Genomic DNA, 21,261 nt, shown 5'->3' with positions numbered 1-21,261 from the left:
ACTGTAAAATTGGATTTTGGCAGCATTGTGAAACCAGATAGCAGGAAGTGTGTGGGAATAGGCTTGTCACAGCTATAGGATGACATGGAATCGGCGGGTTATGAGCAAAGATCGGCTCGTTGTGACATCTACACAGATGAGACGGAACAGAACTGTACGGTCACTAATTAATACCTGCTGAAAGGTGTTTATTTTTAGAGAGCTGAGTGAAGAATGTAAAGGGTGTGTACTTACTGTACAGTGATATTGCGTGAATATGTCTAAATGTCCTTAAAATACACTTAAGAATGTAATTGTCATTCTGCTTAATTTATTCCATCCCTCCTGCCGGTTATACAGTAAAACATAGCGTGAGAGACATAGGCATAACTTGTTTGTCTTGCCTCAAGCCTGAAATTGATAAACAGTTACTCCAAAGTCAAATATTGCTCAAAGTCAACCTGACATTAAATAAATAGGGTGATTTATCGATAAGCAGAAGTCATCTGGTGAGTGAGCTGTCAATATCAGAGTTGTTGAATGTAGGCTTGTGATAAATGATGGGAGCTAATGCAGTGTAGCCTAATGGCGTTTATTCTCTCTGATTATGTCTTGGGTTACTTGTTCAGGCGATGCTGACAGCCTGCTACAAACCTGCAATTTGTCTTGTGTTGTATTGATTTGATTGGCTTATGCAGGAAATCTTACACTCATTCTTATTTTGTAATTGCATTGCATCTCAGTCGCTCTCTAAGAAATTTACAAGCCGTGTGCATATGAGGCCTTTGAGGCGTTGAGCTTAGTCAATGGTCGCTGGTGTTTTCCTGCAGGAGCAGACTCATGCAGACCTCCACGACTGTAACGGGCCGATAGCCAGAATAGACAGAAAGAGAACACTTCAGGAACTAACAGCAGCTTATCTGTGAACACAGCGACCGCTGCAACACGTAGCTCTCCTGCTCGTTGTACCAAATGCTGCCACGCTTCCTGACCGATGGAAGGAAAGGTCATTGTGGACCCCACGCATGTCAAAAACAAGCACACACCTGTCATAATATTGTTCATGTTTTTATTGTTATACAAAAGTGAAACCCTTTTTAAACACTGATTAATATGAACATATGTACTTTCCAATGTTTAAAAGCCCAAAATATATTCAAATCTTAATCATGTGGGAATACAATACAACTACTATGTTTTATATGCCATGTTAGATCTCAAATACTTGTGCAGCAAGTTTCACTTAGGCTTCAAAGGCATTGTAAATGGAGTAAGTAAGAATCAGGTCAGGTTTACAAAACGCTGTAAATTGGCTCCGAGCCAGCTGTGCACAAACGAGTGATTAAGGCCACCAAGAAGCTCATGGCGACTACAGGAGCAACATGTGGGACACTTTAAATGTAGTGGGGGAAAGGTTCTCTTGTCTAATGAGACCACAGTCATGCTTTGCGGTCGTCGTTCTAAACTTTATTTTTGGATTCATTCCCTCATGAGTGGTACGGTACGAGTCCCCTCGTGAAGTAGCGTGGTGGTGGCGTCACGGTTCTATGATGCCTCTGTGCTGCAAGAAAGTTGTGAGTGAAATGAAACCTGCGTTACAGAACGAGCCTAAAGGAAACCATACTAGTGTCGGCTTGAGGACTGTGATCTCCTTCCTATCAAAAATAGCAGCAGACGTAAAACAGGAATAAGTGCTACTAACGTGCAACTTTCTTTATTCAAGGTATAGTCGAAAAAAAGATGGTTTTAATTTGTCATACAACATCAACATTGCGTCTAATAAGATTGTATAAAAACTGCAAATAAACAAAACTACGACCATTTGAATGGTGACAGGTGAAACCAAAACAACATTAATCGGCCTATATTATGGAATTCATATACATATTACAACATTCATATTACAAAACAAAAATATTATTGCTTCTAGATATGTCTTTTGTCACAAATAGTGTGACTATTTATGGAATGAGTTGTGTTGTGTGCATTGTTTTGTGTTTGTTTGTCTCATTTTTCCCTTTGTCTGTCATTGTTGGTAATGGATATACACAGCTTACAAACTGAAGGTCAGAGAAAGAGAAAACTCTTCAGAAGAAGGCTCGGGAGATGCACCGTCGGGTCTAATTGAAAACAGGCTGTGCTGTTGAGACCGTTCGTGCAGATTCTTGAGTTCATCACTCCCAGATGTGCGCTGCTCGGTTAAACTGGGCGACCCGAGGCTCGAGGAGAGGCCTGAGCGGTGTCCGTCCGCAGCCTTATCGACCTCTTCTTGCCTTTCCATTAAGGCACGGGAACACTTAAAAACACTTCTCCTTACGTTTTTCTTTTATTCTTCCATTGGCCAGGACAGGTCCCTATCACTCAAAGATTATGATAAATCAATTTGGTCTTATCTTGTTTTAACAAACATGCTTTAACACTTCAGGTTTCTTTGGGGCTCATTGGCCGAGCACTATCCTTAAGTGCACCACTAACCTCTGGTTCATCTGCACTGCAGTTCCCCCTTAATGAACGTCAGCAGGGCCTGGAGATGCCATTACATCACTGCCTCAACTATCAATGATTTAAGAGGGGTAAAGGTACAGTCTGAGAGGAAAATACAAGCTGACGCAGCAAAGCAAAGAGAGAGAAAAGTTAAAGCTCAATCCAATAACTTTGAGCACAATAGCAGCACCTGGTTAGAAGGTTTTACTTCACAGCAAACAAGCATGGTGGTTCAATTTTATGACTATGCCACTTGCAAATTATGACAAGCATGCAAAAAGCCCCACCACCTTTCCTACATTTATCCTCTTTTTGTCATTGTTTTGTGTCCTTCTGTTGTCATTTTGTCTCTTCTGAATTGTTTTTTTCCAGTTATTGTTGTTCTCTTGAGTCTCTTTGTATTTGCTTTGTGTCCCTTTGTAGTTTTTCCTTCTTTTTCATAATTGGTTTTGGTCTGATGGTGTCTTTTTGCAGCTGTTTGAAAGGTCTTGGTCTTTGTATGATGTTTCTTTGAGTTTCTTCCTGGTTGGGATCAGAATCAGAACCATTTATTGCCATGTATATTTTCACACACAAGGATTTTGTCCTGGCGGGAGGTGCATAGCATTTATCGATGCCTCTCTGTTAGTGATGTTTTATACGTGACGGTCAGGGGGCCTCATGTGTGTTGCGTCACTGGGCCCGTGCCCACTGAACGGGCTTAGTGCCCGTTGAGTGACGCATGGCCTGTGCACATATTCATACAACCTGTAAAGGTTGTCATAGCATGAGTTTTAACAAATTAAACAAATAGACTTCTACGCTCATGTTTCCTGATTTTACTCGCATGTGATATCTAAATGATCGTCTCTCCTCTGGCATCCCATCAGGCTGAAGAGGCGGAGACAGCTCAAGCAGAGCCAATCGGAGAAGAATGTGAGTGAGCAGAACCCGGCGGTCATTTCCTGTCCAGACATCCCAAATGTCCAGGACCCCAACAAGAAGACGGACCTGCAGAGAATACCAGCAAAGCCTGACGCGGCCTCGAGTAAGACCTGCACTGAAATACACGGACCCCTCGAGAATCGAGCCCAACATTATTTGTTTGTGGTTGAGAAAGACCACTTGTATTGTCCCTCTCAATATGGTATGATCAGGACTCTCCCATCTACAGAACACTGAGACAATCACTGGGAATTATTATTTAGTCATTAGTATTCGAGTCATAAGCAGCTATTATAGCAATTGCAATCAAGCTTGGTCTGATGCCTTCATTAGAAGCATGTAGTAAAAAGGAAATCTTACGCAGGTCAAACTAAATATCTATAACTGCTACAGAGTTATTCAGGCTTTTGTTTCTTAGCAAAGTATTTTTTTATTTTTATTGCCCTCTGTAAATTCCCATGTTACTGTGTATGTTTATTTGCCTACACAAGGGTCCTCTGTGTTGGGAGCAACCTCAGCACTTTTAAACAGGAAGTTGCATAACCTTTTTTTACGCTGTACAGTTTTACAGTTGATGATGACATCTGAGGTCCTGAGTCCTGAGAGTTTGTGCTGGTGTTAAACTGCAATTAAGATACCGTGAAGCCCTTAATTTGGGCTATTTTTGCGACTTCTAAATGTGAAAGAAAGTAATTTACTTAAAGGTTTTTGAAAATGTTGTCAAACAGAGGAGAATATTGCTAAAATATACCAATCATAATAATTTGATATCAACTAGTTTATATCCGCAGGCTATTTAATTAATTGACAAATGACTAGAATAACAATACGTAAGCTAATTGTCTCTCTAGAGCTTCATACATTCACAACAATACATCTAATGGAATGCTAAATCATACACCATGCTGTCAGGTGTTTCTGGGTTTGTTGGCTGCATAAATCATCTCCAACTCCTTCATATTGACTGTAATAACTGACTATAATCATGCGTGCATGCAGCTGTGTAAACTCTGCAGTATATGTTTTAATAAGACCACAACATTGTTACCATTGTTACCCATCCAATCAATTATGGTTCCCTGCAGTGTAGCAGACAAACAAAAGATAGCTCTTTTAGGTTACACACACTTTCAGCTGCAAGTCCATAGCCTTCAATGCCTCCCAGTATATTACCAGTCCCAGTGTAAATGAAATGACTAAGCAGCAGCGTTCAGAGAGGTGGCAGCGGTCTCGTCGCTAATGCTCGGTCCAGTACAGAGCAGCTAGAGTCTGGCTGTCTACCGCTTAGTCATGCCCTCTCTCCTTGGAGAAGGCAGCAGCGTAATTTAGCATTCAGGGAGTGGTACGCTAATAGCTTCTGTGTTCTTGGCAAGAAGAAAATGCTGACTGTGGACCTTGTCTACTACAAGTGTGTGTGTGTATGTGTGTGTGTGTGAGTGAGTGTGTGTTTATGATAACTGCTGCAGCATGTGTGGGGCAGTGTTTCAAGGCTGGATAATGATAGGGGACAAACAATCTCTGGTACTGACTCAAAAGGCAATCAAGCAAATGATATTTAGAAATACATCATTCTTTTCACAGCCTCCAATGGATGGCTTTTTTTAAAATGTTTATTTAGAAACTTAAGTATATCTGTGTAACCTAGAAAGTGTGAGCTGAACCAAAAAAGAACAATTGTGTATTTTTTTTCCTATATGAAATTATTCTGTTTGTTTTCCTCACTGCAAAATCCTTCTCTCGTTTTCTGTTTATCTTCTAGACGATGGCAGTAAAAGTAACATTCCGACAAAGAGGGAGAAGAAGAGACCACCGGGAACAGTGGAGTTCATCGTGAGTGGAACTACAGTGGAAATTCATTTAAATAGCAGACTGACTTATTAGCAGAAAGGTTGTCGTTTTTTAAAAGGCGTTCCTCTCTTGTTACAGGTGGGACCTGATGACTCCCTCAACTGCATCGCACTCAAGTTCAACATCACCCCGAACAAACTGGTCCAGCTGAACAAGCTCTTCTCTCGCAGTGTTTACCCCGGTCAGGTGAGAACCTCGGCAGGGACGCCGACCACTGGGCCATTATTCCTCCGGCTGTCTGACCGTGAGCTGTCCGTCATCACTGTTACAGAAGCTGTTTGTCCCCGATGTGAGCCAGTCAGAAGCTGATCTAAAGTCTCAGGGTCCCCCTGGTCCCTCCGTCTCAAATGACCTATCGGAGAAAGCATCACATGTAAGTAAAGAGCCCTTCACTGTGTTGCTCAGAGTAACTGAGGTTATGCAGTAGTTTACAGAAGCAATTTAGTTGTTAAAAGGCACATGAAAGGACAGCCCTTCTCAGCCTGTGATGTTTTCTGTCTTCATAAAGAGAAAAGAAAATGATAAACAACATATATATCCACTTTTGATCTTTTAATTTGGCAATTCTATTGATTATACTCTTTGAGTGTATATAAGAAGTGGACATAGTCATTTTGAAATCCCCCGATTGTGAATGCAATGGAGTTTGGAAATTTTTGACGTCACCATCTTGGATTATGTCAGTCGCCACTTTGTTGTTTTTTGGGGGAGGTTACCAATTTGAAATGCGGAAAAGGGACATCACAGTAAGCCCGCCATAAAGCTTACGCCGCTTAATGTTTTGTTTTGGATTTTACTAAATGAACATTATGCTGTATTGAAGAATACTTGAAAGTAGCAATTGAGACCATCAACTCATGTTCACAATGTTTATTGAGATATTAAATCAAGTGAGAAGTTCGGTCATTTTCTCAGTAGAGAGAATGCAAGTTTTAAGACGCTTCCGCTTGATTATACTTTACTTAAAGGTCTGAAAAGGCTACTTTTGGGCACTTTGAAAAGACAATGATAAACATAACATGATCTAGTGGCCTAAAAGGCTGATAAGAGCTGAAACCATGCGGTGATTAAACACTTCAAAACAACACTGCTCTGATCTGTCCTTCTAACTTCCTTCAGGACGACATGTCAAACTGCACGATGACAAAGTCCCTCCGACGTGAGCTCTCCCCAAACTCGGAGGACGAGAGCCCGGCAACGGTTAAATTCATCAAGATGAGCTGCAAATATTTCACTGACGGCATGGTAAGAAGCCTGGGAAATCAATGCGGGGACATTTAACTTCCTAAATCCGATAATGTTTTGTTAAATATATAAAACGTAAAAAGAATCTCTCTAATCGGTGGTTATCGCTCTTGCACGTGTTCCGTGTGTTATTTCACGGTTTCAGGGAGTGGTGGGAGGCGTGCTGATCGTGACCCCCAACAACATCATGTTCGACCCCCACAAGTCGGACCCGCTGGTGATCGAGCACGGCTGCGAGGAGTACGGCCTCATCTGCCCCATGGAGGAGGTCGTCTCGGTGGCGCTGTACGACGACGTGTCGCGCATGAAGCTCAAAGATGCTCTGCCATCGTAAGAGCTCCCAAACCGTCTCGCTTTCCTCGTTTCTCTCTTTTGTAGCAGTTCCTCTTCCAGTCCTCAGATTTGGTTCCTTTTTACTTGTTCCTCCTTCCAGTTTCTATTTTTCTCAAGAATGAAACCGTACAAAGCCGTTTCGATTTACAGGATTTTACACATCTTTTTTTTAAATTTTATTTTTGTATTAAGTATGTTTGATCTCTACTGAATCGTGTCTAGTTTAAAACTTCCAGTTTTTTTGTTTTTGTAATTTTCCCATTTTTATTATGTTGTATTTGTTTTCCCATCAATAGTTTTACATCACATGTGTTATTTTTGTTCCGTGTCATTTTCTGTGTCATTTATAATTTCTGTTTGGACTTTTTCTTTTTTTCTTTTCCTCATTTTCATCCTGGTTTGTGTGATGCCCCGTGGCTCCACAGAGACCTACCCCAGGATTTATGTCCTGTGTACAGGCCCGGTGAGTGGGAGCAACTGCCATCAGAGCGAGATCTAAACCCCTTCAGCCGCTACGAAGCTCTGGACCCGAAGCGACCAATCGTGTTGGACGACATCGACTCCGCCCTCTCAGAAACTGGTAACGGCATGTGTTATCTCGCCTGTAGTTGGCTTTTTGAGTCCGAGCTGCTCCTCTTATTAATCTTAGCAATAAATAAAAACACTTTTTTATTTTATGAATGAAAGTAGTTTGGGAATTTTCAAAATCAGCTCTGTGACCAAATTGTCAACTCTTGACATCTAATTTTCCCTCTTTTTTGTATTTTTTGGGGGATTATTCTTCAAAAAGCCAAAACTTCACTGTTTCCAAATTCTCTGATGTGAAACATTTTTTAGAAACCAAATATTACATTTAATTGAAATGGAAATCTTCAGCTTGATTGATGAGGGAAATGGTTTGATGTTCAACAAAGAACTGTGTTCTTATCTTCATACCAGCGAGCACAGCGGCCGAGCAGACAGAGAAGTCACCATCAGAAGAAGAATTCACAGATTTGGAGCCAATTATCAACGGTAGCACTGAAGAGGGAGAGGGGACGTCCACCAACACGCCCAGCATTGTTGGCAGGGACCAACTGGAGCGAGGACCAGAACCCAGCCGGGGAGACAAGACGATTCTTAGTCAAACTAAAGTGAAGCTTGATAAGGAAGAGGACGACGGCGCTGCTCAAAACAGCTCCGTTGAGGACAGCGAGACGATCCAATCCTCTTCAGAGACTGAAAAACAAGGCGTCTTGCGTATTAAACCTACAAACCGAGAGGAAACCAAAGATATAAAACCTAAAGGGACCGAAGAGCTGCTAAATGGTGCACATGCTGAAATGATCGGGGCACCAGTCGACCAAAACAGGAAATTGAGTTTCAAGGAGGCTTCTGAGATTTGTCTGGACTCGAATCCGGAGACGCAAACCTCAGACAGACCAGCAGGGGGAGCTGAAGTCAGTGAGGAGGAGAGACGGAAGAAAAGCTATGAGGCGGAGGTGAAGTCATGGCTGCTGGAGAGGATGCAGGCTCCAATAAAAGGTGAACTGAAATAGACACAATTATTGTAGCTATTGTGCATTTTACATCTTCAAAATCAGAAATGTACTCTGTGAAAGTATCCCCAGATCTTCACTGAGGATTTCGTAAAGCCCCTATGTGTACGACATGAACATTTCAGGGCTGAAGGGAGCCACGATACATTTATGTAGTGTAGCATTCAACTAACCAAACTCTCTTTCTCTATTTTCAATTGTTCTTTTTCTCTATAGACATGCTTTTCTCATCAGAGGAGAAGAGTAAAATCCCACCTATGTTCCTATGCTTCAAAGTGGGAAAGCCAATGAGGAAGTCTTTTGCCACAGGGAGGACCACTAGTCCCGCCCACTCATTTGGGGGCCGGGGCAAGCAGCCAGAGTACTGGTTTGCCGTGCCACAAGAAAGGTGAGACGATGATGGACGACACTCTAGCCTTCTCTTGATTTACAAATGTGTGTAAGCAATGTGCTTTTGACCTGTTCGTGCGTGTGTGTGTGTGTGTGTGTTCCAGGGTGGACCACCTGTATGGGTTTTTCGTCCAGTGGTCCCCAGATGTGTACGGGAAGGAAGCTCGAGAACAAGGCTTTGTTGTGGTGGAGAAAGATGAGCTGGACATGATTGACAACTTCTTCAGTGACCCTGCATCTTGCAGCTGGGAGGTGAGCTCAGCCGAAAAGGAGGCAGCCCGCTCGCTTCCCTCTATTTACATCTCTGAATAAACACTGTAACAGTGCATTTGCTGACATTTTTCTATTACATTCATAAACAACAACGCCATGTTTTTTGACTTTGCTTGAGACCCTTGACGTGTTGAAATGAGCTTCATTGATTAACTGTGTCATCGATTTCTCTTAATGTTGACTTTCTTGTCCACCTGTTTTGCTCAAAGATAATCACCATTGATGAGGCCAAGCGGAGGCAGAGTTTCAGCAGCTGTGATGGAGAATTGTCATTGGATGCGCTGCCCATACTCAGAGACACAAGTGATCTGCTGCAGGATACGCACATCGAGAAGGTCTTTTTTTTATTTTTTAAATCTAAATAAGTTGCTTGCCTCCGGTTGCCAACCACATGGCAACTTTGTGTTACTGACGAGAACCCTTTGAGGGAGAAACTGAAACATGCTGATGATGTGTTCGCCCTCCAGCTTGCCAGTCGCCTACCAGCCCGTGTGCAGATTTACCCCTGGAGACTGGCCTACAGCACGGTGAGGCATGGGACCAGCCTGAAGACCCTGTACAGGAGCCTGGTGGACGTGGACAGTCCTGTGCTGCTAGTGATCAAGGATATGGACAACCAGGTAGATGAACGTACAGTATGTAAGTGACTGGCTGAGGATACTGGAGGGGAATAGCAGTCACAAAGAAAATGGCCACTGATCATCAGAAGATGGTTTTTTTTTCCCCTGGCTTGATACGCAGATGGTGCCTGTAGTTCTACATCTGTCACGCCTATTGCAGGATACACAACACATTGAGATTTTAGGATTGAAGTTTTTTTTAACAGTCGTATGTGTATAAATCAGAAGAAGAAACATTATAGACTTTGACGACTTCTGCACTGCACGAACATGTATGCCACCAGGTTAATTTCATATATTCATAAAACTTCACATGACGGTTATAACTCCTAGTTGAAACGGTTCAAGCTTCTTCATTATAATTCGTTCCAAGCCTTTTCATCCTGAAACTGAGTCTGACTTTTGTCCCAGATATTTGGGGCTTTCTCGACTCATCCCTTCAGAGTGAGCGAACACTGCTACGGCACAGGAGAGACATTCCTCTTCAGCTTCTGTCCTGAGATCAAGGTTTGTATGAAGTTAGTTGAGCAACTCAGTTTGGGTATCTTTTCCTGTTCCACAAGTGGCGACATCAAACATCGTTTGCTCTCGATTTTGTAGGTGTTCCGCTGGACGGGGGAGAATTCTTACTTTGTGAAGGGCAACATTGATTCTCTTCAGATGGGAGGAGGCGGGTACGTAGATCTACCAGCTACACTGCAAATTACTAGCTAATGTTTCTTTTTTTTGTGGCAATACACAATCCAAACAAAGGGTTTGCCCTTCAATAATGTTTCTAACTTTCTAACGCTCTCTTCCTCCTCTGCAGTGGCCAGCTGGGTCTGTGGCTGGACGCCGAGCTGTACCGAGGAACCACCACCAAGTGCGCCACTTTCAACAACCAGCCTCTTTCCGTCCAGCAAGACTTCAACATCCACAGTGTGGAGGTGTGGACCTTTGAGTAGCCTCACATGCTCCCAGCTGCTCCTGCATTCACTCCCAGCTGCAAACACCCCGCTCCTTCCCCCAAGTCTATTACGCACCGCTTGGAGGTGAAGCCAGCTATCCCACATTGACACTAAATGTTCTGTGAGAGAAGCGAGTGCGGTTGTTACGTCGACTGGAAACAGAGCGGTCTTCTTTTTGTTGGCTGGTTTGAGGTGGGTTTGACCTGCAGGTAGGCTGGCCCGGTCGTGTCCGGGTCCTCCTTCCTTCAGACGTGGCAGAAGTGTGAGAAAATGTTGCTCTCAGTTCATTAGCTGCCTTAGACATCCGCTGATGCCTCCCGCTTTCCCAGCATGCAGACTGCCATTAGCTAGTGAGGAAAGAGAGCAGAAGAAGAAGAAGAAGAAGAAGAAGAAAAATAGGGCTGCTGATGTTACTGTTGAGGTTATCCCAAAATATTTTCAGTTTGTATGAAAGAACAAGGTATCCCTTATTGCATTTGGTTAATTTGTGCAGAAATAATGATGTAATTAGTGTCTTTGGGAGTGTACAGGGTTTATGTGCTGAAGACAAAGTGAAGTTTGGAGTCTTTTCTTATTTAATTTTTACAATCCAATTCATTTCAAATTCAAACGAAGTGGAGTTTGTCAGGGAGATTTTTCTTTTGGGATCCTCCACTATTACATAAGGCTTCAGCGAGGGAAATCTTGTAATTGTTTACAATGGAGGTCCCGCACTTCCTCTGGGAGTCGTCTCTTATTTCTTAGTATTAGATGAATGAGAACGTTCCATTGCATATTTCCTCACAACTACATTTTGTGATTTATTTCCCCCGTCTAATCTAAAAACAAGCGGTAAAGACAGGTTTGCAATGACCAAATATGTTGTAATTGAATTCCACAATTGTTGTGAGCGCATTATATTTTATAAAATATTTTAGATTTTTTTATTCATTCTGTTTTTTTAAAAAGAATGCGTCTTTTTTTTTAATGGTTGTACTTTTATAGAAATGTTGTGTTTCTGTTTCTGATTGAACCCAATAAGCACTATTGATGGCTGTTTGTCAGTATTAAATTCATATCTCACGTCGACTGATTTTTATCTGTTTTTGTTTTCATCTGCGGTCGTTGTTGTTCAGAGAGCCAGTAGAGGTTCAACGTGACATCACTTTGCACTACAGGATTAATCGACAGGCAATGCTGCGTTGCGGCCCCAATGTAATCGAGCATTGCTTTAATGTCAAAATTGTTACTGAATGTTATCTGATCACCACTACAGGAGGGTCCAGACACATGCCTGTGCTTTCATTTAACATGGGTGTAAAAGGGACGGTTTGTTTTTAAACTCTGAAATGCCACTAACTAAAAATTCAGATCTACTAACACGAAAAATAAATGTTCATTTATATCTTGTGTATCTGATACAGGCTTGTAGTGCATGAATATGCGATACTGCAAGACTGCATGTGTGACACCACTGTTATACCTGCCATACTATTCACTAATACCAGTTATCGCTTCATGTAAAAATGAGCTTTGTTGTCTTGTGTTGTAACTGTGAATGCTCCCCGAGTATTATTTCTTGTGAATCCAAAACTGCTGTGATATCACTAAGGATCTATTTATTGTGTTGTTATAGCAAACACATTGAAACTTAAATAAATGTTGAATACATACATATATGATAATGAGTTGTGTTGGTGAAATTTGTATCTCCACATGTTCATTTATTTTTATGCCATTTAGTGTGATTTAATATCTGGAAAATATTCATGTAATTAATTTTATTGAATCAACCAGTGACCCAATGCTGCCTTGCTGATCTTATTACTGTAGGACAAGTGAAGGAGGACTGTAATTTACTGTGATCAAGTTACAGTAAAACAGACACTCTGACGTAACAGAAAATAAAAAATGAAGCTGACACGCTGTAGTGAAAATTAACAAGGAGGTTTCCCTCTGCCTCTGTTTTCAGGCACTGCAGTTTAATTTGTTAGAACTTAAATGTGAATGTGAATCTGAAACCTGCAAAGAGGATGTGAATCAGCTTTAATCGGCATGTATGTGTATGCACGCATACAAGGAATTTGACTCTCGGTGTACATACATAGAAAAAAGGACTAACCTTGCTTCATTTTTAAAATGTAAGTATTTGCCATGCAACTTAATGCCTTACAGGTCAATGTGCATGGCTATTGACGATTTACTGTCACAGTTGACATCACAAACAAGAAGTTTGCCATTTATTAAAAGGTAACTAAATGGAGAAGATGTTGTCCTTTATAATATCCTTCTTAATAGTGTTTATTTCTGTTTGAAAAGCCAGTGTGCTTTTATATACAACACTATAGGCCCTACGGTGTTTCGTGTGAGGATTTAGTGAAACTAAATTCAGTTCTCGATCTTCGCAAAGATAGACGATCTTTGGCACGTTTACGGTGTATAAATGACTTCCACTCTTGGAGCAAATAACAGACCCATATTGTAAATATGGCAGAACTCAATTTAGATAGTGAAACTAATCAAACTTGTACGTTCTGTTTGATAGTCAACGACCAAGACGAACTAACGAAAGTTATCAAAGCGGTAAGAGCCTTTAAATTAAAAAAAATAAGTCGCCCAGCTGCCGCTAAAGATCACCATGGTCGGAGTGCAACTATGCGGAAGGTGTTACTCTTTTGTATCAGACACTGTTGGTTAGATGACCTGAGATTGAACTTAAAATGTTATATCTGCGGTCTTACTAAATGGCAAAAAAACAATACAATATTAACGTAGAACATAGAACCAGCCTCATTCCTGATTGACAAAAAAGTATAATACATATTGAGTTGATTTTACTGGAGCTTTCAGCCTGAAGTACACACGAAATACAATAATTGATGTAAGGCAGAGAGTGTACTTAAAAGAGAGGGAAGACGTTTTGTGGCCAAAATATACAACTATGACTTGCTCGAAATATATGATTAGGCATGATCTGAATACAAATACATACTTGATGGTAGAGCAGAAAATGCGTCATAGAGGGGGTACATATTGGCCAAAAGCATTCCTATTATGGTGATGTCCCAGTGGTAACTTTGTTTCCACAAAGTGAAAGTGAAAGTGCCTTTATGTACAAACGCGACATGGGAATAATTACGTCCTACTGTGTACACACAACGGTGCAGATTGAATACACACAGTTTAACAATACTGCATTCACAGGCCTGCAGGTTAGCTTCTCCAATTTTACTTTCTCTTTTATTTATTTATTTATTTCAACCAAAAATGTTCTGTTTGTTTCTTTTGTTTGCTCCTTTGTCTTTCTATGTTTTGTTTTGTTCTGTTTGTCTCCGCCTATGTGTAAAGCATCTTTAAGTATTTAGAAAAGCACTATAATAATATTGAATTATTATTATTAACATGTGTTTTGTCTCTATATGTCCATCCCCTCCAACAGAACAAGGAGCTGGTGTGTTTTAGAGACATTTTCCCTGCTGCTCCTCACCATTACCTGGTTGTGCCCAAACAGCACATACACAGCTGCCTCTCGCTGCACAAGGGAGACATTGACCTCGGTCAGTTAGCGGATCACTAAAAACTAGTATAACTACTGCAAATACCAATATCAAGCTTACTAAGCTGGTACAACTACTGCTGATAATACTCCTACTATTACTTTTGTTACTGCTATTGGTGGGATACTACTTTATAGCACTGTTACTGAAACTATTTCTGCAACAATACAACTGCTACTTTGAGATGCACAAATACACATCTACATGTACAATAGCTAATTAATGTTTCTTCGAAACAAGTTTGATCGAGTCAGATCTTTGTAAAGAAATAACTGAGTCTTGTATTCAACAGTTAAAAGGATGGTTGAAATGGGGAAAGCTGTACTACACGACCAAGGCATAGCTGATATGAAAGACATAAGGTTTGTATGTGTGTGTGCGTGTGTGTGTGTGTGTGTGTGTGTGTGTGTGTCAGAGTCACAGAGAGTGTGTGTGTGTGTGTTTTACCTTTAATTATCACAAAGTAAAAATGAATAATTTGACAAAATGCATTTCCTAAAATGTAAAATTTCCTAGAAGTAATGTAAAATGTATATATTTGTTTGAAATGTATAGTGCACCATTAAGCTCAAAACTATATAGTTATAGATTAAAATGGAACGATAATGGGAACACACTCGGCCAAAAATCAAAGGTTGTTGAAGGTGTTGCATTCAGCCAAGTAACGTTCTAAAACTGTATTTTGAGTTGCCTGTCAGTGTCATGACATTGATGTGTTTTCCTCCACAGCCTGGGGTTCCACCAACCTCCCTACACTTCAGTGGACCACCTCCACCTCCATGTGCTCGCCCCCGCCAGCCAGATCTCCATGGACAAGAAGTATAAATTCATTCCAAGTTCCATCAGGTTTGTTACTGTGAGTGTCGAAGACTAAAAATGTCACTTTTCTTAAAGTCATTGTGGTGGTAATGCATGCAATGGCTATGGTGCATGCAATGGCTGTGCAATTATTGTCTAATACAGTGATTAAGAAATGTGCACTTATTTTTATTTATTACTTACTTATTACTTTGTTTGTGTCGCTTTCCTAAACTACTGTGATCAAACAAATATCCAAATACCAGATGTAAATTTCATGCCCTTTTATTTCTTCATCCAAATTTTTTTTTTCTGTTTACAGGAAAAACATCTGCGGCTGCATCTGAAGGACAAAGCTCCACCAGTTAAAAAGGTTTCTTCAATATCATTATGAGACACTAGAGCAGTGGTGGGCCGTCAGGGCCTGCTAAGCCTTCACCGCTGGCCTAAACAGAATCACAAAGTTATAACTATTTTATTATTTCATTATTTTCACAAATACACTACACAGAGTTTTTCATCCAATCACATTTTTTCTCTCCTTTGTCTCTATGGGCGCAAAGCAGTTTAAGCAGGCCTTAGCAGATTAAAGTACACAGAGAGTGGACGTTATCCTTCATTGTCATGGACTTCAACAAATCAGATCTTTAGTTTCACATGCTGGGTGTATTCTTTGACATGCAGCGCGTGCGAAATGGCGTAGACCTGTGATTGGTCAGTGTTTCGGCGTGACATTAATATGCGCTGTGATTGGTCAGTGTCAACAGGGCGGAGCTCAGTGGGAGCTGCAATGATTCCGGCTGAAGTAGAGAAGTTGTGACATGTTTTAGTGTTTTGCTTGTTTTGGCACTTGTTGGCTGAAGAAGGAGGAGAAGCGGACTAGGCGGTGATGACCCCTGTGTTGACTGACGCTGTCGAGCGGATATTTTCTGTCCTAGAACGTGTGGAGGCGTTCCGGGGGCGCTGCTGGGAGGCACGGCTGTCCTCACCGGTCCATGGCCCCCTGCTGCTGGAACTAAAGAGGACTGATGAACTGTACAACCACGTCGCTGAACTTTTTGTTAACAAGGAAAGGCGGATCGACTTTGTCTTTGAGTGAACATCGTCTGCTTTTTGTGTTTTTTGATCTGCAGTGGTGTTGTGTTGATGATTCTATGTTGCTGTTTTTTTTAAAATTTTTATCATGGATTGATGACAATGTTATATATTGTCATCTGGAAAAAATATTATCTGGAAACAGCTAACATTGAGATGGCTCTGCGCAGAATTGACAACACACACTGGATGTTTGTATGTATATCACCACTGTCTCCATGTTTGTTTTGCATCACTGAGTTAGTGGTCATTTGATTAAACACATCTATTTAAGAATATACACACTTTAACAACTGAAATATTACAGATAAGACACAGGGCCTCTCAGTTTATGTGGTATTAAGAGTTGATAACAATCATGTATGTAAGGCCCTAACCGTGTCCGTTTATATTGTTCTTCTAAAAAAGAAAAATGGTGAGACCAAAGTATACTTTCACTGTGTTATAATTGTATCACTAAAGATGAATTTAATCGAAAAGTTCTATATTTTTTGGGGAAAAAAGGCTATTTTCTTTTTTCTATGAGCTGTTGTAATAGAAAAAAAGACATGTTTAATGGTCAAACTAGTAAATGAATATAATGGACCTTTCCCCTGTAGTTCTCTGCTACTCCGTCCTGACTACCTCCTGACTATGAGCATGGTATCAATTTTATTTAAACTATACCCGAAATGGTATTCGCATCCCCCCAAAGACAAATAAAACCTTTCATTATTAACTAATTGAGGTTTTCAACTGAGCTCGAGCTGCTCTGTCATCGGCTGCTCGTCCTGGCCGCAGACACGCCCAAATCTCACCAGTATGTATGAAGACACGCCCAAATCTCACCAGTATGTATTCAGACACGCCCACACAGCAGCTTTTAGATTGAGACACATTGAAACACACAAATGGCGACTCGGGACTCTTCTGGGAGCGAAGACTGTCCTTTCTGCCAAATAGCAAACACGCAGACCGACACGGAAATCCTGCTGAGCGTAAGTACCGACTGTTCATTCGCGTAGAAGAAGAAGTTCAACAGCCGTATAAAACTCTCTTCCTCTCCACAGGATGAGAAGCTGCTCTGTTTTCGAGACATAACGCCTGGCGCAGCACATCATTACCTCGTCATTCCCAGGACGCATATCGACAACTGCAAATGTCTCCAGGCGGCCGACATACCTCTCGGTGACTCACACACACATTGCTCTGTTTGACAGCTTTGGTCAGAAGTTCAATAGACTCAGATGAGTCAGCAGCCTTCAATTGATTGTTAACACTGAGAAGTCACATTGTTTCAGTCAAAGCAAGAAGCTGGAGACTTCATCCCTCAGTTCTGATGTTGGTATAACTAGAGTCACCGCTTCATTAATGATGAAGAAAATGCTAGAACCCATTTGAGCTTCATTTGATGGTTCATACCTGTAAATACAGCTTGAATGTGTCCTTATTTTCATGGTGTGATGATGGAAACGTAAAGCTCTTTATTGAAGATGCTATATTACTCTTCATTCTATCTGACTTCAGGAAACAGGATAACTGCAACATGTATTCACTCTTCTCCTTTAAAATATACACTTTTTAAACACATTGATACCGTAAATGGGATGATCTATTTATTATTATACTATTTTGCTTTGCATTATTTAATGCTTATTGAAATACAAAAAGGTGTACCTGAGATACTGTTCCTCATAGCCTTACATGAATGAGATGAGCGATCATTATACACAGTAAATATACTATGTACTCTATTGTGACCATGTGATTTGTTTGTTCACAGTGGAGCGGATGGTAGAAATGGGATGGAGTGTACTGAAGAAGACTAAACTCAGAAATCTAGATGACGTCAGGTGAACCTATCTTTAGGATGTGTAAAATGCAGCAAATAATTTCTTCAAGTGAATTAATAAATTCCTCACCATTCTTCTTCTTCTTCTTCTTCTTCTAGTTCTTCTCTCCTGAGCTGACGTTATCAGCTGTGACTTGTGATCAACTTTTGAATTAATGTTCTGTGTTTCTTTGCATCACAATTTTGTTTTGCTTTTCATGGCCTGTCCAAACCCACATCGACTCTGTGCAGGATAGGGTTTCACATTCCTCCGTTCTCATCGGTTCCCCACCTCCACCTCCACGTTCTGGCTCCAGCCAGCGAGATGACCTTCAAGTCTCAGCTACATTACGGGCCCCAGTCTCACTGGTTCATCACAGTGAGTGACATTCAGAGTAAAACATACCAAAACGGCTTTGTTGTCTTTTTAAATTATGAATATATTTAAACTTTTTTCAATTTACTTTAAATCGTTTTAATTTTAATTTCTAACATATAGTATTATCACTATGACAAATTAAGTGTCTGTGGCGAGTAGAATAAAATGTAACTATTCACACAATTCTGAAAACTTGAAGCTTCTGTATCAACAAGACTAAACTGCAAAAAAAAAATTAAATCTTCCAGGACTGAAATCTTTAGCTTATTTTCAAATTTTACATGCAGCCACAGAAATGAATTATAATTATTATTGTGATTCCATTAATAAAAGTTATTACAATCCATGAACGATGTTATGATCCATGGAAAAAATTAAGTAAATTACTTTGGTCATCCTCCAGCCTCACTGTGTACACTGTACAAATGTTATGACTGTATGTATAGATGTAATTTGTGAGCACTTTTCAATCACTATTACACTGAACTACAATATTAAGAAAACTGCACACAACCTTTTGGTCTGTTGCAGGTCGACAAAGTGCTTTCTCAGTTGAAGACTCGCGGCAAGGTCAAATGATGAGATGTGAGTCTGAAGAGTTTTCTTTTGACGGGTCATCCCGCCTCACCGGATGCAATATGAAATCAGTTCACTACCTGATTCAACATTATTGTGTCAATGAGTTATACTGAAGTTTATTCATTCTCACTGCCTGAGGAGAAAGGGGAAAGGGGAAATTGTTAATAAAACTCTATTTTTTAGGGGGGAACCTTTTACAAACTTTTTCAATAATGGATCCTCGTCCAATCAAAAATAATGCTGTGTATTGAAAAGATATTTACAGCTTTTAGGATATGTATTATTTATTGAAATTCAAACTTTAGACACTAACTTGAAACCATATTAATAAAGTATTCATTGGGATGCACATTTTTAGAAATCATTTTTGCATGTATGTTTGTGTATATATATTTGGGCGGCTGTAGCTCAGGGGGATGAGTGGTCGTCCCGTTACCACAAGGTAGCCCCAGTCCCCCCACAGTTCACATGCTGAAGTGTCTCTGAGCACGACATTTAACCCCTCATTGCTCCCCGGGCGCCTCACAGGGCAGCCCACTGCTCCTTGATCAAGGATGGGTCAAATGCAGAGAAGAATTTCCCCAGGGGGATTAATAAAAGTGTATGTTTGGTTGTTGTTGTTTTTTTTGTTTTAAAGTTGGTAAATTGAAACCACTGCTTTTACCTTTTTATACAATATATAATGTATATATTACTCTTGGGTAAAATCAGTTCTTATACGTTAATATAATTGTACATATGATTTTAATAAAATATCTTGTGAAATTCAAAATATTGGGATCATCTCTGACAAAGTCATAAGGGTTGCAATAATAATGCTTCCTTTAATAATCAAGAGGGACAAAAGGTCTTTGTTTCTCTGCCGGCACCGACACAAATGTCTGAACAACACTCTTTGGAGGGAAAACACAGAATTCATTATGGCAACACAAAAAAAACCACAAATATTAGATTACCATGAGCACACTGGATGTCCTAATGGGCCTCAATTCAGAAAACAATGGCTCAAAGGGTTCCTTCAGTTTCAGTGTTTACGGTTGGCGTCGCTCAGTATTTTGGAACTCTGGAGGGTTTGTTGGCAGGTTTTTTTGTTTCGTCTTCAAAATTTAACAACAAAATAACCATAAAAATCTCAAATGAACAATGATTCCAGATGCATTGCTGCTTTTCATAACAATATCAGTTCTTTCTGTGAGCCACTGGATGTCCCCGGTGTACCTTGTTTCTTGTTTTATGGAAAGCAGACATGCACCAATGGGCTTCAGAGGCTGACACATTTATTTTTATATGACTTGTTTAAAATTTATAGAGCTGAAAGATTAAAATAAAAAACAAAAAGATCCTCCCTATGATTTCTGCCTGACATCATCCTGATTTAATACTGCACTTTATGTCCAGTATCTTCAAATTGTTGTACATAAAAATTTCCACATGTGTATTGTACCTAAAAGGTTCTGTAAAGTGTCAATTTATTGATGTTGGCAGTGCGTGTTAGTAATGAGATTGAAAAATATATATATTCAAAGACTTGTGTCATTGTGAATGTTAAAATGATGAAGACGTTGCCCAAAACTATAACGTCCGTCATCAACAGCACATGTCAAACTCTAGAAGAAGCTGTCATACAACATTCAGAACAAATTACATCATCACTCAGACCCATGCATTTCTATCTTACTTACTCTAAATCAACAATGAAAGCACAACTTGTTGGCATGTCATCATCTGCCCATGGGCATGTCAACATGTTGAGAAGTCTGAGAAAAAATATTGAATTGACAGGTCATTCGTTAAATGTTGTTGACAGAAGAAAAATCAAAATAGGAATATGCATCCGATGAGCACAAAATGTAAAAGAAAAACACACACATGAAGGACTTGATCATCATAACAAGGGTCCTCAGGTATTTAAGTCATGTACCTACGATGTTATTGTGCTATGGTGCTGGAAATATTCATAAGCAAAATTTCATTTACATTGGCTACAAACATGTCAGTCCCTGCAGCAGTCCAGTCACTCCATATTATAATGCACACACATTTTCAGATGTGCTCATTTAATATTCTACAAAGAAGCCTCTTGCGTGGTTACTGTTATTTTCCTCTTACAATTTGACGGTCACCCTTAACCTGTTAACGTCAAGTGAAATAGAAAAGACAGGGCGAAATTGCAATAACGTTAACAGCATATCGTGGCGTTCAGACTCGCTACACGTCAGATAATGACTCCATAGTATATCAACAACGCCTGGAAAGATAGATGGATGGGGATACATGGATGGATGGATAGATATATATGCTACATCATGTATAATTTAAGGTGTCCTATGTTTGATTTTGGACGCATCAATAACTGAAATCACACCAATCGATGACAATCTGACCGTTGACCGTTGACGTTAAATTCTTGACATTCTACGTTGACGTGACGCTCTGTCGCTGCTGCTGTGTAAGCCCCGCCCCTCGCGCCGTCAACAACTGGA

At 40.3% G+C, this 21,261-nt stretch overlaps 3 protein-coding genes across 7 annotated transcripts in view; all 3 read left to right on the top strand.

Moving 5' to 3' along the window:
- ncoa7b (nuclear receptor coactivator 7b) overlaps positions 1-12,227 on the top strand; it is a 14,339-nt gene extending 2,112 nt beyond the window's left edge. For 2 of the 3 annotated variants that reach the window (XM_068577220.1, XM_068577221.1), the window contains exons 3-17: positions 3,333-3,490; positions 5,147-5,217; positions 5,314-5,421; positions 5,507-5,608; positions 6,355-6,480; positions 6,626-6,810; positions 7,239-7,393; positions 7,753-8,337; positions 8,568-8,739; positions 8,846-8,993; positions 9,224-9,349; positions 9,482-9,634; positions 10,046-10,141; positions 10,235-10,308; positions 10,443-12,227. In XM_068577220.1, coding sequence (XP_068433321.1) covers positions 3,333-3,490; positions 5,147-5,217; positions 5,314-5,421; positions 5,507-5,608; positions 6,355-6,480; positions 6,626-6,810; positions 7,239-7,393; positions 7,753-8,337; positions 8,568-8,739; positions 8,846-8,993; positions 9,224-9,349; positions 9,482-9,634; positions 10,046-10,141; positions 10,235-10,308; positions 10,443-10,578 — 2,395 coding nt within the window. In that variant the 3' untranslated portion in view covers positions 10,579-12,227. The remainder of the gene's footprint in view (positions 1-3,332; positions 3,491-5,146; positions 5,218-5,313; positions 5,422-5,506; positions 5,609-6,354; positions 6,481-6,625; positions 6,811-7,238; positions 7,394-7,752; positions 8,338-8,567; positions 8,740-8,845; positions 8,994-9,223; positions 9,350-9,481; positions 9,635-10,045; positions 10,142-10,234; positions 10,309-10,442) is intronic. The other variant, XM_068577222.1, reaches the window with a different exon arrangement.
- A 784-nt stretch (positions 12,228-13,011) lies between these two features.
- LOC137785558 (adenosine 5'-monophosphoramidase HINT3-like) lies at positions 13,012-15,938 on the top strand. Of its 2 annotated transcripts, none has more exons than XM_068576902.1 (6): positions 13,012-13,143; positions 14,000-14,117; positions 14,410-14,479; positions 14,847-14,963; positions 15,238-15,288; positions 15,854-15,938. In XM_068576902.1, exons 1-5 carry the CDS (start codon positions 13,048-13,050, stop codon positions 15,260-15,262), a joined length of 426 nt encoding a protein of 141 aa, XP_068433003.1. In that variant the 5' UTR covers positions 13,012-13,047; the 3' UTR covers positions 15,263-15,288; positions 15,854-15,938. The 2 variants fall into 2 exon arrangements, with proteins under 2 accessions (XP_068433003.1, XP_068433002.1); XM_068576901.1 differs by having other exon boundaries at positions 14,847-14,973; positions 15,854-15,934.
- LOC137786100 (adenosine 5'-monophosphoramidase HINT3-like) lies at positions 15,309-19,413 on the top strand. Of its 2 annotated transcripts, none has more exons than XM_068577759.1 (5): positions 15,309-16,987; positions 17,060-17,177; positions 17,773-17,842; positions 18,073-18,199; positions 18,731-19,413. In XM_068577759.1, exons 1-5 carry the CDS (start codon positions 16,901-16,903, stop codon positions 18,776-18,778), a joined length of 450 nt encoding a protein of 149 aa, XP_068433860.1. In that variant the 5' UTR covers positions 15,309-16,900; the 3' UTR covers positions 18,779-19,413. The 2 variants fall into 2 exon arrangements, with proteins under 2 accessions (XP_068433860.1, XP_068433859.1); XM_068577758.1 differs by having other exon boundaries at positions 16,107-16,205.
- Positions 19,414-21,261: the final 1,848 nt, after the last annotated feature.

Source organism: Clinocottus analis, unplaced genomic scaffold (genome assembly GCF_023055335.1).
Source record: "Clinocottus analis isolate CAN_PGR_092001 unplaced genomic scaffold, fCliAna1.0.p SCAF_15, whole genome shotgun sequence".
In the NCBI taxonomy this organism is placed as follows: Eukaryota; Metazoa; Chordata; class Actinopteri; order Perciformes; family Cottidae; genus Clinocottus; species Clinocottus analis.
This window is presented reverse-complemented; position numbering and strand designations above follow the sequence as displayed.